This window comes from Juglans regia, chromosome 2 (genome assembly GCF_001411555.2).
Source record: "Juglans regia cultivar Chandler chromosome 2, Walnut 2.0, whole genome shotgun sequence".
In the NCBI taxonomy this organism is placed as follows: Eukaryota; Viridiplantae; Streptophyta; class Magnoliopsida; order Fagales; family Juglandaceae; genus Juglans; species Juglans regia.
The window spans coordinates 21079926-21097421 of record NC_049902.1 but is presented as its reverse complement, the minus strand read 5'-3'; the positions used below and the strand labels follow the sequence as shown (position 1 = coordinate 21097421).

The 17496-nt window shown below is 34.3% G+C and overlaps 1 protein-coding gene across 1 annotated transcript; it reads right to left on the bottom strand.

The window, feature by feature from the left end:
• Positions 1 to 15538: 15538 nt before the first annotated feature.
• Positions 15539 to 17027, bottom strand: LOC118347718 (anthranilate N-benzoyltransferase protein 1-like). Its single transcript, XM_035687801.1, has one exon. The coding sequence runs from the start codon at positions 16974 to 16976 to the stop codon at positions 15603 to 15605; it is 1374 nt and encodes a 457-aa protein (XP_035543694.1). The 5' UTR covers positions 16977 to 17027; the 3' UTR covers positions 15539 to 15602.
• Positions 17028 to 17496: the final 469 nt, after the last annotated feature.

Genomic DNA, 17496 nt, shown 5'->3' with positions numbered 1-17496 from the left:
GAAGTACCTTAAGAATTACAAATGGCATGAGACTTATCATGTATCAACTACCATTAAAATCGTCTATGAAAGTAATGAGATACTCCTTCCTTGCCACCGCTACTGGGCTTTCAGCCCTTGCTGCTATCACATCTATGTGGTAGTTGACTCATACCGGTGAGGAGGCGTCGATAATGTGGTTTCTGGCCTCCTCTCACCACAGTCGACACTTTTTTTTAATAAAAGAAAAAGTTCCTCCACCACTATTATGGGCTTTGAATCCCTGTTATGGCGCCACCCATAAGCCGTCCGCCGTGCTCTAATGCTTTCCTCCAACAGTCTTCCTCCACATGCCAATAATAACAAAAGCACAATTTCTCTCAATCCTCCATAGTCTATGCCCAAAACCCACAAAATACATATAGATTTATCAAAACACGAGCAACAAAGATTAATCTTCTGAATGATCATATGTAAAAATACATAGGATCAAAGTTCATTGATATATGTTTTGTAGGTGTACACCTAAAATAAAAGAAGATTTACGACACAAGAACAAAGCTCACTACAAAAAAAAGGATGTTGCGATGTTTTATTACTAGCGTTTACAGAGTCGCCAACAAAAATAATCTTTTGTAGAAGTTTCATTTTTACATCGATAGTTACCGGCATGTATACCTTTAGGCCGGTAATTAAATATACATTTGCTGGTGTTTGCGTAAAAGCGGGAAAGATAAGAGTTGTTCTTGTGTTGGACAATAGCAATACGAGTAAGTATTTATAAACATTTAATGAAAAAGTTATAAAAATAATAAAAAAAATGACAATTTTTTTTGGCATACGCTTTAAGACAAAATTATACACCAAACAAAATGAACTTTCTAAAAACATGGGCAGTTATATTCTAATTCAGATCAGGAGTGAGACATCAAATAAAGATAAACTAAAAAGAATGAATATATATATGTGATTTTATAAAATATCATGAGTAATGTAGCAAACCATGATTGGCCTAGCTTCATGTTATATATATTTAAATTTTGTTTCCAATCCACTGCGCGGTTTGCCTTAATGTTGTGCCACGTATGAAGTTAGTCATTTATTAGTCAATTTCAGCTATGAATTAATTATCTCAAAGCATAGAATCAAAAAATACTTGGCTTGATCCAATTAACAAGTCAAAATATATAATTAATCTATTTAAGTAGAGTTCTTTTCTTCAAATCCATCATGTCTTACCAAAGAGTTTAAGATTATTGCAACTGATCGATTTTGGATAATAGATGCAATTCCATGACTAGAATATAAGGGTGCCCATAACAGATCAGGAATAGTTTAGATTTTTTGTTTTGTTTTCTAATTGAAAAATTATTCTCATTAGTCACTATTCACAACCCCACACCCCATACCCTATGAAAAAAAAACTGTCAGGTGTGAGGTGTGAGGGTGAATAGTGACTAATGTATAGCATTCCTTATAGAAAGATAATTGAAAATGTTAATTTGATCAAATATAGTTAGTCTTTTTCTTTCTTCTTTTTTTAGTTTTCATGTAATGAAAATTCTTCTGTATTTGCATTTGTATTTGCTTAATTTCTTCCATCTAAATTCTAATTAATTCTATTTCTCGGCCTCCCAAATCCACTAATATTGTTTAACTCAGTAGCGCCTATAATCCTAATAGAATTTTATGGATGTCCCTTCCAAGCCACTCATTTTATTGTCTACATGAACACTTTTCTCAGCATAGCCAGACCTCTCTCTCTACAATCCTTACTAATTTGTAATTTAAACTATCATTTAGTTGCTCATGTCTATTGAGAATTCTCTTTCTTGTACAACTATAGGTTGGACAATTGTCGGAGGGAAAGAGAAAGGAAATTACAGAACATAAATTGTTATTTTCAATTTTGAAGTTATTTCAAATCATAAAAAATAAAACTCTGATTCTTTTTGCAAATCAGCAAGTCAAGATATATAAGTTTATTTAAGTAGAATTCTTTTCTGTACATAGATTTCATTTTCTGATGAAGAATATGGGTTTCATTTTCTATTCCTCATTTATGTCAAAGTCTGATGAAATTTTGTTTTTATGAAATTGGACAGTTCTTTGGTATAGCCCATATGGTACAGTAAAAGTTTAGTCTTTTTTACTAAATTGAATCAATTTATTTTTAGGACAATGTCATAGATGGGGAAATTTCCAAGGGTATCTAATAATTAGAGATAAAAAGGAAGGAGACGAAGAGAGCATTTCCTTGTCTAGTGGAAGGCAAAGATAATCCTTCCTCGATACAACCAGAAAACGAGGTAACAATGGTTTGCAGAGTACAACCAATCTAACGGAAGAACGAGCAAGCACAAGGGCGAGAATGAGGAACTAAATAGGCTCCTAGTTCAAAAAAGCCGCCTAACGTACAAAGGCAAAGAATGAGCTAGAGGCGAGCAACGGTCAAGAGAAAGACCTTGCTGACACGTACGAGCTTTCCAAGATTACATGGAAATACTCAGAATGTGGCAGTGTCGTACAAACACTCCATTTGAAGAGTCACATCTGGAGTGAGTCTGCTGAAAGGATTGCGACTCGGTGGAGCATATCGTTTGAACTCGAAGGTGCGATCTAACGCCATGTGGGAGACCCTTAGTCGAAGAGAGATTGAGGATTGCACATAAGGTAGATCGTAAGGACGTGTGGATCATGCCCTGCCAAACTGTCTTTATCATCCTACAATAGAACAATCAAGAATCACTTGATAGATGAGATGAAGAATCTCCCAAGCATATCATGTGTTGGTGAGTTGGTTGGCCAAGTAGACATTTTTTCCTGGTGCAACTTGCATATCTCTGTATGAGAGTCTACCTATTTTGGGGTACAGACAACCTGACTTACACCATGTTGGTCAGGTGGGAGAGATTTCCCGATTTAGTGGAGTGGCTCATTCCCTGTTGGCCCATCAAATGACATATGTCTGTGTGATGAATATCTATATGATAATGGTGAACTGCTATGTGTTTTGTGTTACGGACTTTACGTGCTTGAGAAGAGGGTGATACCTCGCCTCTACGACATGCATGACTACGTATATATGTAATTAGTTTTGCGCATAGGGTATTACCTTAGAGGGTGATTCCTCACCAAGTTTATATAAATCTATTTTACTGAGAGGATGATTCCTCACCGAGTTTTACAAATACATGTATTTTTGTGTTAGACGATAATTCCTTGCCATGCAAATACATGGCATTCACCTTGGTTTTTACTACATACAACTATTCATTGTGTATGCACGAGTATTGTTTATCATTAGCAGTCTTGTCATAACTACCTAACCTGCTTACAATTTTAATATTTGAACCATAGACTCTAATGCAAAGATAGATCTAGGAGTAATATTCGAGGAGGAAGAGACAACCTAACCTGAGCAGTAGGCGAGTAGGTCCGTTTCCTATTGTAGAATCTACTCGTTGTGGAAGCTTTATAAGTAACTATTAGGTAGGTGACCATATGTGTTCGACAACCTTATTTTAGAGATACCAATTAAACAATTGGTTCGGTGTATAAACATTTAAGGAGTAATGTGACTTGTGAATATTATGAGAATGTAATTATGGTATTTAGACTTCTGGTACTATAATGTTTAGTTTTCCTACTAAACATTTACATTTCCGCTGCGAATTATATACCATTTTCCTATACGTGCACATCTTAGCAAACGTTGCATGCCTAATCCAGTTCAAACCTTGGGTGTTGCCATGAGGCTAGCACCCACGGCACCACTAATCCTCGCCAGGTCCTTTATCGAGGAATGGAGCCCACAAATACCTTATTCAATCCATCAAAACATGAAAAGTATACCAAATATTTTTATTTTTTGTCAATCCCAATTCACTATCTTTTTTCGTAACAGTTCCATTTGAGTCTTAATATAACTTTATTTCTTAACTTTCCAAATTCACAATGGGTGATAAGTGGGGAAAACAATTTAGTAAAGCTCAAAATATCATTCCACAGTTGAAATCTAAATGTTAAGTCATATATATCTATGAATACGAGAATAATTTCCAAGAGCGAAATGAGCAAGAAATCTTCTACAGTAGTAACTTTTTTTAAGTAAAAATATATGTTGGTGAAATACACAATAATATAATAAAAATTACAATTAAATTAACATTCAAACGAAGCCAATTTGGACTGAGGCACGGAAATATCGCTATCTTTAAGGAGATTCAAGCCATCTGCGGTGTACAAAGTCTCAAATTAACCGGTGCAGCATAACTCCTCTTGATTTGACTCATCCAGGATACAACAGCCCAACTGATCGTCGTATAGCCCGAACCAACTCTACACAAGTGGTTGAGCCCAAAACTCATCTCAAAGAACACATTTCTTTTATCTGGAAATACTCTAAAAAAATATATACTCACTAAGCTTATTTTTCTTATCTCACTTTCTGTTGATGTTCACATATATACGTACCCAATGACCAAATGAACATATATAAACCATATGAACAATAAACGTTCCAGGAGGTAAAAGACTTAACGGGTAAAAATAATAAAAAAGAATTAAAACACAAGCAATCCACCAACGACTATAATAAAGATACCAAACGGCTACTTTATAACAAGCCAATTAAAAAAATGTTGCCGGCAATCAAGAGAATAAAGGTGGTCTGAATAACATTCAAGCAATAAAACTCTTAACGTACAGCAACGCTTCAGCCATTAAAATTATTAACAGAATAAAAATACTTTAAAGACCCTTCTCAATATCAAATGCCACCATAAAAGCACTAAAAAAATGTTACAAAAACTCTATTTATTAAAAAAAATACCAACATTCCCCCACTATTTATTAATAATAATAAAAATAATATAAAATAGATACTTCCAGACAAAGAATGATTATTATGCATCATGAAATAATAACCTTTACTTCAGAGTTAGTAGTGATCTCAGACTTGAACTATGACTACTTAAGGGAAATAAAAAATTATTACTCACATATAGTAACCTAGGTGTTGGCATAAACTTTATTAGCCAGCACATTACGGCCATGTGCTAATCCTAGTTTCATGAGTGTATTTGAAAATAAACTCAAATCTCATAGAAAGCGGCTCCACTCCCACACTCACATAGGTGAAATCTGTCAAGGGTGCTCATGTAATTCTTATACCCTACTCATAAGATCTACAGAGTGAGTCTGCTGAAAGGAATGCGACTCGGTGGATTATATCGTTTGAACCCGGAGGTATGGTCTAACGTCAGGTGGGAGACCCTAAGTCGAAGAGAGACTGAGGATTGCACATAAGGTAGATCGTAAGGACGTGTGGATCATACCCTACCAAACTGTCTCTATCATCCTACAATAGAACGATCAAGAATCACTTGATAGACGAGATCAAGAATCTCCGAGCATATCATGTGTTGGTGAGTTGGTTGGCTGTGTAGACGTTGTTTCCAGGTGCACCACTAATTCTTACCAGGTCCTTTACCGAGGAACGGGGCCCACAAACATCTTATTCAATCCATCAAAGCATGAAAATTATCCCAAATATTTTTTTATTTTTGTCGATCCTAATTCACTTTATTTTTTCTTAACAGTTCAATTTGAATCTTAATATAACTTTATTTCCTAACTTCCCAAATTCACAGTGGGTGATAAGTGGGGAAAACAATTTAGTAAAGCTCAAAATATCATTCCACAGTTAAAATGTAAATGTTAAGTCATATATATCCATGAATCGGAGAATAATTTCCAAGAGCGGAACGAGCGAGAAAATCTTATTACTGGCGTTTTTTGTTCTACTTTAACAGGTGTCGGCATAAAAAAGTTTCTGACTGTCAAGTTGCTGACGTTTGCATACACTGGTAACAAAAGACTTTACTAGCACTCGTAAACATCGTTTAAAATACTTGGCTTTATCCATGAGTATTCATGAGGGGCAAGAAAATAGTTAAACATCACATAACTCGAAGTCTGTGGATGGCGGCAAGTAAGTTTACGGTACGAACCGTTTCATTACTAACATTTAAAGCGCCATTATCACAGTCCCCAAAATGCCGAGAGCAAAAAATTGCTTAGTGACATTAACATAAATGCCAAACAATAACATTCATTACCTATTTTTATTGGGTTTGCACATCATAAAAAAAAAATTATTTATTTATGATCAATTAATTTTAACGAAATAATTATTTATAATTAAATTTAATTATAAATAACTTTTTAATTACAATAAATTAATCATAAAAATTTATTTTTCTTATAATGACATTGCGTTAGCAAACAAACACTGGTTACTATAGTGCCAGGGTTTGGCTCCAAGTTGCTAGTGTTTTTGGAACGTTGAAAAATTGCCATTTTTTTGTAGTTAAGGCAAAACAATAGAGTCCGGCGAGTTGGGAGTTCCCCAATATTGAACAAAACATTAATACGTTACTATGAAATAACATGAAATAAAAAATGTAGAAAATGTACCACTTTTTTGGTAATTTGACAAAAAAATTGATTTGATCATGAGAAAATGATCACCCTAATAACTTTACTTTAGAGTGTCTCCTAATGATTAGATCGAGGCACGGTTATGTTGTAGATGAGAATGTTTAACCCTCTCAATATTTAAATAGATTTTTTGGCCATCACAGAAACCGTCACTACAATAAAAACAGGCTATTGTGATTAATTTATTGTAATCAAAAGACTATTCACAATCAATTTTAGTTATAAATAGTCATTTCGTCAAAATTAACTGGTCGTAAATAAGTAATTTTCTTGTAGTGTGTATAGATGGTTTTATCCCACACAACATGAAAGTGGGCCACCAATACAATTATAATAGTTTGTGGTTGGAGCCTTAATAGATATTTTTGTGTGGAGTGCAGCATTTGAATTATATGGATTTGAATGTTCCCTATGGTTGCATGGTTTTATGATAGTTGCTGTGTTGTATGATTGTTGGGATGTTTCCAAAGATAATTACCTTCATAATATTGATTAATATTGGATAGAAGAAAGCCTCAACTAGCTATAAAGTCACGCACATCATATTATAAGAAAGTAAGAATTAGGTAGTCTCGAAGTGTAGATCGGCACGTAGTACTTCCATGACATTTTCGTTAGAAAAGAGTGCTACATATTTAATGGCATGTCATCTGTAGTACTCCCGAGATATTTAATAATTTTTCTTGGATCATATCTATACAAGCAAAAAATTTCTAAACAATCTTAAAATCTCTCATATCCTTTTCTTTTAATTTTATTTTATTTTAATTACTCTAGTAGACAAAGTTAGGTGGTAGATCAAGCAAAGTTTTTAATATCATTTCGGTGGCCGTTTTGAATACCGTTTTCATATAATCTATATATATAGATAAATTATATTCCATAATAACAATAAAATAAATCATAAACTCAATAAGCTCAGATTCTTCATCCACTTTCTTTACTCTATCAGAGGTTAAAAAATAAAATAAATAATTAAATAAAATAAGGATCCCATAAATATAGTACATGTGCAGAGATAGTTAGCTACCTAGCATTCTATGTAGTACTGCATGTGACGAGGAAACAAGCCCAAAGAAGGGAAAGATGGAAGTTTGAAAAATAAAAGTAGTTCAACTATTCAATGCAATTAATAATTATGCAGGTGAGAGAGAGAATAGGGAGACAAGGACAATACTGGTCTAAAAGAGAAGAGGGGACGTGTAGTATCTGGTGCATAAAAAATGCCCCTACAATTTTACCTTAATTACAAAAATGCAATACATGAATCAGCACTTGAGCACTTGAGCTTCCTATACACATACCAGCCGAAATTCGCATTTCGATCGAAATCTGGGCACATACTGGCCAGTATCGGCCGAAACACACCGGTACGGCCGATATTTTAGACAGTAAGAAACACACAGCTTTTCTGTACGATTATCGTTCCGTTATGAAATATTTCGACCAAACCAACTGGTACTATACAAAATTCAAAACTTTGAGATCAAGTCCTCCTCAAAGACCAGCAGAAAACGTGCTGATCTGCAATTTTCAACACCCGCCCTATCCCTCCCACTAACCTAATGCAAAGGAGAACACTAATATCTATTGTGCGTGTGGGATGAGGGTCCCCTCCCCACTCTGCAGGTGGAGTCAGGTAAAAGGGGGCTCTCCACTTCGCTCTGTCTCCCAAATGCATGCATGCATGGGTCGCATGCTGGGCAGCTCGGGCAGTCTTCCTCATATAGTTGTATGAGGGAGGGGTTCTCTCTCCACCCAAAGTCCTTTTTTTAACTCCTTTTGTTCATTAATTTTTCTTTAATGTGGTAGTCATGCGTCCGGCCTCTATCCTCTGTGGTGAACATTTGAGGGGATGATTTTTTTTAAGGGTTGAAGCTTGGAATTATTTAATTGTTTTTATGGTACTTGAAAGAACTTTATTTATATATATATATAAACCAAAAAATATTTTAAAATTTGATTGTAACTATTAGTTCCCCACCATTGCAGATTGATGTAAAAATCCTTGGTCAAAGGAGTTAAGTCAACTTTTTTTTTTTTTTTTGCCAACAGTTTGTATTGATTCTTACCTTTTTCTTCCATATCAATATAGAGTAATTTTACATATAACTGTAAAATACGTAAACAATGCATAATTACTTTAAAAAAATTAGATCTACTATTAAAAAATTAATTTTTTTCATGTGAGTCTTATATTTTATTCATTTTTTTCAAAGTAATTTCGCGACAGTTGTATAATTTACAGTTACAAATATATTTTCTCATCAATATAATATTAAGGGATAAGGAAAACTCTTGCATGCTTGGTAAGTGAAAAGTTTTTCAAATTTTTTATATTTAAAAAAAAAAATTGATGTGTGTTTTGGATTAGATTTTGTGAAAGAGTAACTAGATACAGTTTTATGACAGGTATATTAATTCTCGCACAGTTCTTTTGAAAAAATTGAGACATAACATAAAAATTGAGCTTTTTTTTTATGTAGATATCAGGATTCCAGGTCTACAGTAACACGTAAAACTTGTATACTCTAAAACTGCACAAACTCTTTTCCTTTATGTTTTAAAATGGTAGTAAGAATGAAAACTTGTTTGAATTTTTTTAGATATGTTTGGTAAAGTAAATATAATGTGTTTAGATTAAAAAAAAAATAGCCGCGTTTTTTATTTTTTATTTTTTTAGATTTTTCGTTAATTATTTTATCAGAAAAAACCTAGACACTGATTAGAAAAGAAAAAAAAAATTGAAAAGTTGATAAAATTTTAAAGTCTGAAAGATATTTAGACTGAAATGAAGAAATTGTTTGAATTTTTTTTAACAAGTCTCTAAAACAATACGTACTCAAACTTTGAACACATTATTACAACAATTACCCGGAAATTCTTTTTTTATTTTTTACTTTTGTTATTTTCCTTGGCAGTCGGACACAATTTCAAAAGTGTATATATAGCAACATGATTTGGTTAAATGACTACCACTATAACACAATTTGTCTTTTGTGACAGAGGAAATCGTCACCAAAAATTATCAAAACGTCACTAAAGATATTTGGTGACGGTTTGAAACCGTCACTACAACCGTCATCTAATGTGCATCACAGAAAATAATTGGTGACGGTTTACTGTTGAACCGTCACTAAAAATATTTTTAGTGATGGTTGGAGGTGTTCCGTTTGGTTGAACGTTTGAACGTTATATTTTTTTGTGATGGTTGAGAACTATCACAGAAAATAACGTTCGAACGTCAAATTGAACGTTCAAATGGCAACCCGACCGATTGGCATTCGAATGAGAGAATTTGACATTTGTTGATTATAGTTCGAACGTATCATATTTACGTTCGAACGTTTATGCGTCCGAACGCTCATTATAATAAACGTTCGAATTTCCGTTTGAACGTTAACGGGCCAATGTTCAAACGTAACGGGTTTAACATTCGGACGTTATTTCAAATGTAAACGAATGAGTGTTCGAATGCACGAGGTACATTCGGAGCTTTGTTCGAACGTTAATCGTTTAATCGTTCGAACGGTTTGTTCTTTTGAGTGTGAGTACGTTCGAACGTAGAGGCCTACATTTGAATGTTACTATCTAATTTTATGTATTCACGTTCGAACGTTGGTTCAAATGTGAACCAACGTTCGAACGATTTTAATTTACATTCGAACGTACAAATCAGAAATACTAATTTCATAAAATTTAAAAATATATCAATTGTATCATATTACATACCATCAATTAACAAGTAACAATGTCTTATAAAATATTAAAATTAGATATTAAAACCAGCCACAAATACTGATAAAATTTATTTCTTCTTTTTCCCTCTCCCACCGCGATTCTTTTGCAACGACATAACACGCTCCATTTGCATCATCGTCTCCCGTTGCACTTACTCTTGGATTTCACTACGTATTCTTTCCTCCTGGTCTTTCTCTTGGTCCTACAAACGCATCCCTAAATGAGACTATTGTTCTAAGAAAGACTCTAACTCTTGCTGTCTCAATCTCATATACTCATTCTCACGCCGTGCAGCTTCTATTAAGATTATTAATTTGTGAAATCGATGAGGTTGAGGAGGATGAACATCTATACTTAATAGATCTTCCCAAACCTCTTGTCATACTAGACTGAGGCCCAAGCACTTGCGTGAATATATATATGTCACTAGGGGAGGATTCCCCAGAAGCCGACTACATCTCCATCATTTTTTCCTATAATTTTAAAGGTAATGATCATTAATAAGTAACGTATTAAAAGAAATAGAAATAAAAAATAAATTATTCACATGTTATATAATTTATTTAACAAAATTAACACTGCTTACATAATTTTTTGTAGCGACAGGATCCATCCACTCACTATGCTCATTAGTGTGAGCAGCAGTATAGACATGAATGAAAGAAAAGTTTTCAAGATCATCACGTTTCTAATAAAGGGACATACACAATTTTAAAAAGATAATATTAGTGCTTAAATAAAAGAATATCAAAAAAATAAATAAATTCTATAATTTTTTAATTATCATTTTTTTAGCAAGACGGTAGAATGATCTTGAACCGACACGATGGTGAACAGTCAGAGCGGATCTATTTTGTGCATTTGTAGAACTCAAATGCTACAAAATATATTAAGAATGTGAATTGTAATATATATACATATAATATAGAGAACGAATTTGAATGTAAATAATTAAAAGATATAAATGTAAAATACTTGATAATCTGGAGATGCAAAAAGATCATAACATTTTCTCCAATCATCTAATTTCATCTGCTGGAAAGGAGACTGTGCAGCCTCTTTTAACGTCTCAAACTTCTTAAAAGTGGTCATGACATCGTCCCTTGTGACTTCGGAATAGCGTAGCCATCAACTCATTCACGGTTCTCAAATCCTCGCTACTGCCAAAGTCGATGTCAAATTCATCCTAACAAGTGAATCAAGTCAAAAATACGATATACTAATCTAGGTGAAAAAAATGTAGTCTCAAAGTAAACTCACTAGCACACGACTTCAAATGTGCTCCTTAATCTCATTCGGAACATCTCGCCATGAGCGCACATAAAATGGAGCATAAGCTCGAACTACAGTGCCAATATAGGAGGAAAGCGTTGCTGCACTATCATCCACTCCTCCAGTGGAATTATCAGGAATGGTGATCTTGAGTTTTTCGTACCTTCTACTTTTCTCAAGAGAGATGCCACGTGTATAGCCACGACCGCAACATGCAGATGCATCAACTACATGATAATAGATAGTATAATTATAGTTATATAGTTATTGATACAAAAATATTAACTATATAATTAATTATTAACAACAATATTTCCTTACTGGTAAGTGTCGACTGATTTTTAACTTGATTTTCAGGAGCAGATTCCTCGAGTGGGGAGTCCTCAATGGATTCAGGACTTGGACTTGGCAGAGGCACATTTCTTCGTTGTCGTTTGGGCGACATTCTTGAAAAGAATTAATAATATCAAAGAAAATTAATTAGAAGAAATTATGAAAATTCAAGATATTTTATAATCACCTATATGAATAAAATATTTAGTACTTTTATTCTTCATCTTTAGAGATATTTTCCATGCTTGTTTTAGAATCTCCCTCAACAACATTTTCATCATCATCATGTACATCTTCTTCATCCTCCTTATCCACCTCATGGCTGGATTCTGATTTTTCTTCATCTTCTGACACTTCTTCTTCTTCTTCCTCCTCACTTACTTGAGCCAGGTCATGTGGAGAGTACATCTGCAGGAGATGCGCGGCCTGCTTGAGTTGATGCGGTGATCTCACAACTGACTGCGCATATCGATCATAAGATCGATTGATCGCTCGCGTCTATATCGGTGTCTGTCGCCGAGCTCACCCATCGTATAACTATCCACAACGATAAGGTTGATACCTTAACTGAGAATGTACGAAGTTTGACTTTCGCGGACAACGCTATCATCTGAGTGTTGTTTACTAAATTCTATCATATTTTGTATTTTACTTTTAATATTTGTAAAGAAAAATATTATTGAATATTTCTATCGTTTTTTAATTTCAATTCTCAATCTTCTTTAATGTTATATTTTTCAACTTTAATACTAAATCACTGCACTTCAAATATATATAAACATAAATATATATTTATATATTACAAATTGTGTATCTATAAATATATACAAGTCAATTTTTTAGATTTATTCACAAATTATGCACTATAAAAATCACATAAATTTTAAATTAGAGTCATATTTAATTTAAATTTACAATTAACGTTCGAACGTTAGTTACTAACATTTTACGATCGAGCGTTAAACATTTTACGATCGAACGTTAATTACTAACATTCGAACGTTGGCGCCAAAACATTTCACGTTCACATGTAAATAGCCACAAGGTTCAAATGTATATGTGACGTTCGAACGTAAATTTCTCATACGTTGGAACGTAAAAAAATCTCATCTATCTTTAGTGAAGATTTCCAGAAACCATTACAGAAAAGACCTTTTAGTGACGGTTTTGAGACTGTCACAATTTCTCAACCATTACTAAAAAATAATTGTGTTATAGTGTACTTATCGGTCAACTACTTATAATGTTCAATATTAGAAGATATGACTAAGGTTACATTTGGATGTTGAAATGATCTCAAATAATCTATAAATAATAAAAAAAAATTAAGAAATAAAAAAAAATTATATATATATATATATATATAGTTTATGGATTATTTAATATTGTAACCTCTCTCAAGTTGCATATAACAAACCACTTAATAGTACTACTTCAAGAAAATAATAACAGAAACTTCAATATAATCTGTTAAATAACTATTGCATATTTTTATTTTGTAAGCGACAAAAAATAATATATTAATCTATTACTAATTATATAATTTCCGAAGCAACTTCTTTATTTTCTATTTAGCAGTACCTGATCAGCATGTATTCACTTATTTAATTTCATTATAATTTTATTACTTCCATTAAAATTTCTTATCTATTTTATTTCTTAATCATTTATAATTTTGTAACAACATTGGACCTCTAGCAAGCAGCTTTTAATTAACAGATCAATTAGATGAAATGTTGTCACAAAAACTCATGTAGACCTTTCCAGTAGTACTCTTTCAAGCTGCCTCTATTCCTAGGTATAACGTAATATTGAATGATTTTAGCATAATTTTAGTAATAATATTTGAATTCTTAAGATTTTTTAACATTTAATATTTACTAGCTAGTTTGAAGCCAAAATAATTTGTCCCAAAAGAATATAAGACTTTTCATAAATAATAAATTATATCATAAATTTGTAATAGCATATATATGTTCTAAAGGTTTTAATTATATATTTTGACATTCACTACTACTTATATTTGAAGTTGAAAAGCTTTGACATAAAAACATGGTCTTCGGATTGCGATCTGGATCAGGTTGACACATTTTCGCATTAGCTAGATTGAGAACCACGCAATTTTCGCCCATTTCAAAATCAATCTTCTCCTTCTTTAATTTCCAACCTATCGTTAGGCATGAGGATGCACTTAAGTGAGATATAAAATAGGAAAACACTATATACATAAAGGGGTCCCACAAAGGGATCCCACACAATGATGTGGCACATTGTGAGTGTGTCACACCTCCTTTTTTTTTTGCTTTCTTTTTTTCCTCCTCCCGTGTATCTCCCATCCCCTCCTCCCCTTTCCATGAGCTACAATGCACGGGAGCTCCCATCCTCTTGCCGGATGGTGCCGCTTGGACTGCCGGCCCTGAGGTGGTCCCTGACCAGCATGGCGGCCACTAGGAGGTCTGAGGTAGGCGGAGGCAGAGAGGGAAAGGGGGACGAGGGGAGGGGAGACGCACGGAAGAGTCACTGCCGTGAATGGGGGATGGTGCTGCTTGGACCAACAGCGGCTTCTGCCGGTCCTGAGGTGGTCTCCGACCACTATAGCGGCCACAGATAGGGCAGAGATAGGCAGAGATGCACGAGAAGGGAGAGATGCACGGGAAGGGAGAAAAAAGAAAGAAGAAAAAAAAAAGTGGGGATATGTGGCACACTATGAGTTTGCCACATCAATGTGTGGGATCCCTTTGTGTGATCTATAACAACCCTCTATAAAATATTCTACAAACAGTTGACACACACACACACACACTCTCTCTCTCTCTCTCTCTCTCTCTCTCTCTCTCTCTCTCTCTCTCTCTCTCTCTCTGTGAAATCTAAAAGCCCTGGAACAACCACTGTCAAGCACCACCAACATCCATAAAGCTCCACCATTAATGTCACTCTTTCTACTAATTAACCCTATCCCATCAGAACCCATAACTTTTATCTCTTTTCAATAGGGGTGGCAATACGTGAGACAACTCATGAATCCAACATGAATACGATACAAAATTAGTGGATTTGAGGTTGATATAAATGGGTTCCTGTCAAAATAAGTTAATCTATTAAGACACAATTAATAAACATATCAATAACAGATCAACCTGCTTAATTCGAAACCAACCCGCAATAACCCATTTAAAGTTTATTTCAAAATTATAATTTTATTATTGTTGGGTTGTAATATTAGTATTTCTCCATATGCTTATATTCTTATTATTGGGATTGTAATTTATATAGACCTATGTTCAAATCAACTCATTTCAACTCATCAACTCATTTTACCCTTTTGGATTGGAAAGATTAAGCCCCAGGTTAGATTGGAAACTCACATCAATCTATTTCAACCCATCTTATCTCATCATTACAATTTTTTCAAATTTTAACACAAAATATAATAAACAATTCAACTTTTTCAAATTTTAAAATAATAATAATATTAAAAAATAATATTATAATAATATTTTATTTTACTATTCACAAATCATTTCAATTCATCTATAAATCCAAACAGGGCCAAGGCGCTCAACTAAACTGTATCAGTTATATTGATCTTGCACTGCGCGATTTACGACTGGTACTATATTTATATAGATGGTCCAAGGGAAAATTTCATGTACTTATGTATAATTAATTAATTAACTATATTACTTTCAAAATCCATTATGTGCCCCCATCTTTTTTTATTTATTTTTATAATTACCGTTCAATCCATAATAACATTCAGGAAGTTTTTTATGCTAACAAAGTTGAAGATGAGATGCAGACATAGGCTGAAAAATAGAATCAGACTCGAACGCGGCTGCCAATTCCGGCCATAAGATAGCTGATACAGTCCAAGAGCCATCATCCCTAGCACTTGGCCTCTGGTTCAGGTAAGCAACTCCAATCCTTTCTATGGTAGAGCACACTGTCCCTAGCACAGGACTTCCAAATCCAAAATCAACTTCTGCAACCGGGAATCTTCTTCCCGATGACAAAACAAGGGCTGGTCCTCCTCGCCCTAAAACCACTCTTGACAGCATTAACCCAGGCCTGTTGCACTCTATCCAGTCTATCAAATCCAGAAAATGATTCTGATTTGTTACCTTTGAAATAGCTTCATGAACATTGTTGGCAACTTCACAGATAGAACCTTGTTCTATTTTTATGACATCTGCCTCCGCGAAAGCTAGAGACAAGACATTCCCTATGTAGTTTGACATGAAATTCTTATCTCCATTTTTGCACATTCTAGCACGTCCATCAACCAACCAACCCATCTTGCACTTTGAATGCTGGCTTTGGTCGATGGCATTAACCATAACCTTCCAAACATAGGCTGAGAAAGCCTCGATTTTCGTTCTCTTATTGCCGTCGACACATGCTAGCTTTTGCAGCGTGTTAATGCTCGATGCATCGATATGATACAGACGCTTGAGCCTGATTCTGGTTGTTGGTATGTTTGTGATCTCTTCCATTGTGCATTTGACAAAGGTTTGGTCCAATGAAGGGTGATATGAAGGAGGGAAACGTGCACGAAGGTTTCTGCTATGATCTGGAATGCATGAAATCGGCTTCTTCTGAGCGACTTCGGACCATGAGACAAGAAACTTACCAAAGGCACTAGCATCTCCAAGCGCATGGTCGAAAGTGAAGGTTATTGAAATACCCCCACAAGTATAAGTTGTCACTTGGATTTGCAGGGGAAAGTTGGGGTTGATAGAAACAAGCTTCCCTTCCAAAGTTTGGTTAAGGTTGTAGAAATCAATGTCTTTCAAACGGATATTTGCTTCTGCTTCTACAATTAGTGCACCATTATTGTCACATATGATTTCAGGCTCACAAGTAGTTGGATTCTGAACAATTCTGCCAGCAAAGGGGTAGAAGTTATTGAGAGTTTCAGAAAGGGAGCTCTTGAGAATGTCAACAATAGTACTAGGAGTAAAGTTACTGACAAGGGGTTTGCGGTAGAAGTAGAAGTATGTTACAGGAAAACGGCCAGAAAGAAGGTCAAGATTTGAGAGAGTGAGGATATGAGGCCCTGGCAAGCTGGGATTTGCAGCTCTGACAATGCTTTTTCCAGTGAAGTTCACTTCAAAATTGCCACATTGCTCTGAAGCCTCGACCTCCATTAGAAAGTCAGTCTAGTCCATTTATGAAAAAGTGGAGTACTAGTAATTTGTGTTTGGAGTCAAGTGGAAGTGCTTTAGTGAGCATGAATCGGGTCTCTATATATATGTAAATATTGCCTACTAGTACTAGTACTAATACAGTAGCCATAACCGGCCATAGGTGGTAATTATTATGTACTCATGGAATATGAACATACAAATATTGGTAGTCCCATGCAGTACTCTATTATGGAAACATGGTAATCTTAATCTGTCGAATGATAGTATATATATATACCATTAAAAATTAATAATTATGTAAGTAATTTTAATTAGGGTGGTGCTAGCTAGGTTGCCCCAGCCTAAATGTGTCCCGAGTTTGCCCTCTCACGTTGCCTTGCCAAGTTAGCATTTCTTTTCTAAAAAGAAAAACAAAAAGAGTATAACACAAGTGCATAATATATTATACTGAAAGTAAAAGGAAATTACAGAAGAAAAGTCATTTCATGGCATATAATCATATCATATATATATATAATAA

Bases quoted from the DNA above. Each gene is read 5' to 3' on its own strand.
- LOC118347718 (XM_035687801.1), bottom strand. From the start codon at position 16,976: ATGGAGGTCGAGGCTTCAGAGCAATGTGGCAATTTTGAAGTGAACTTC.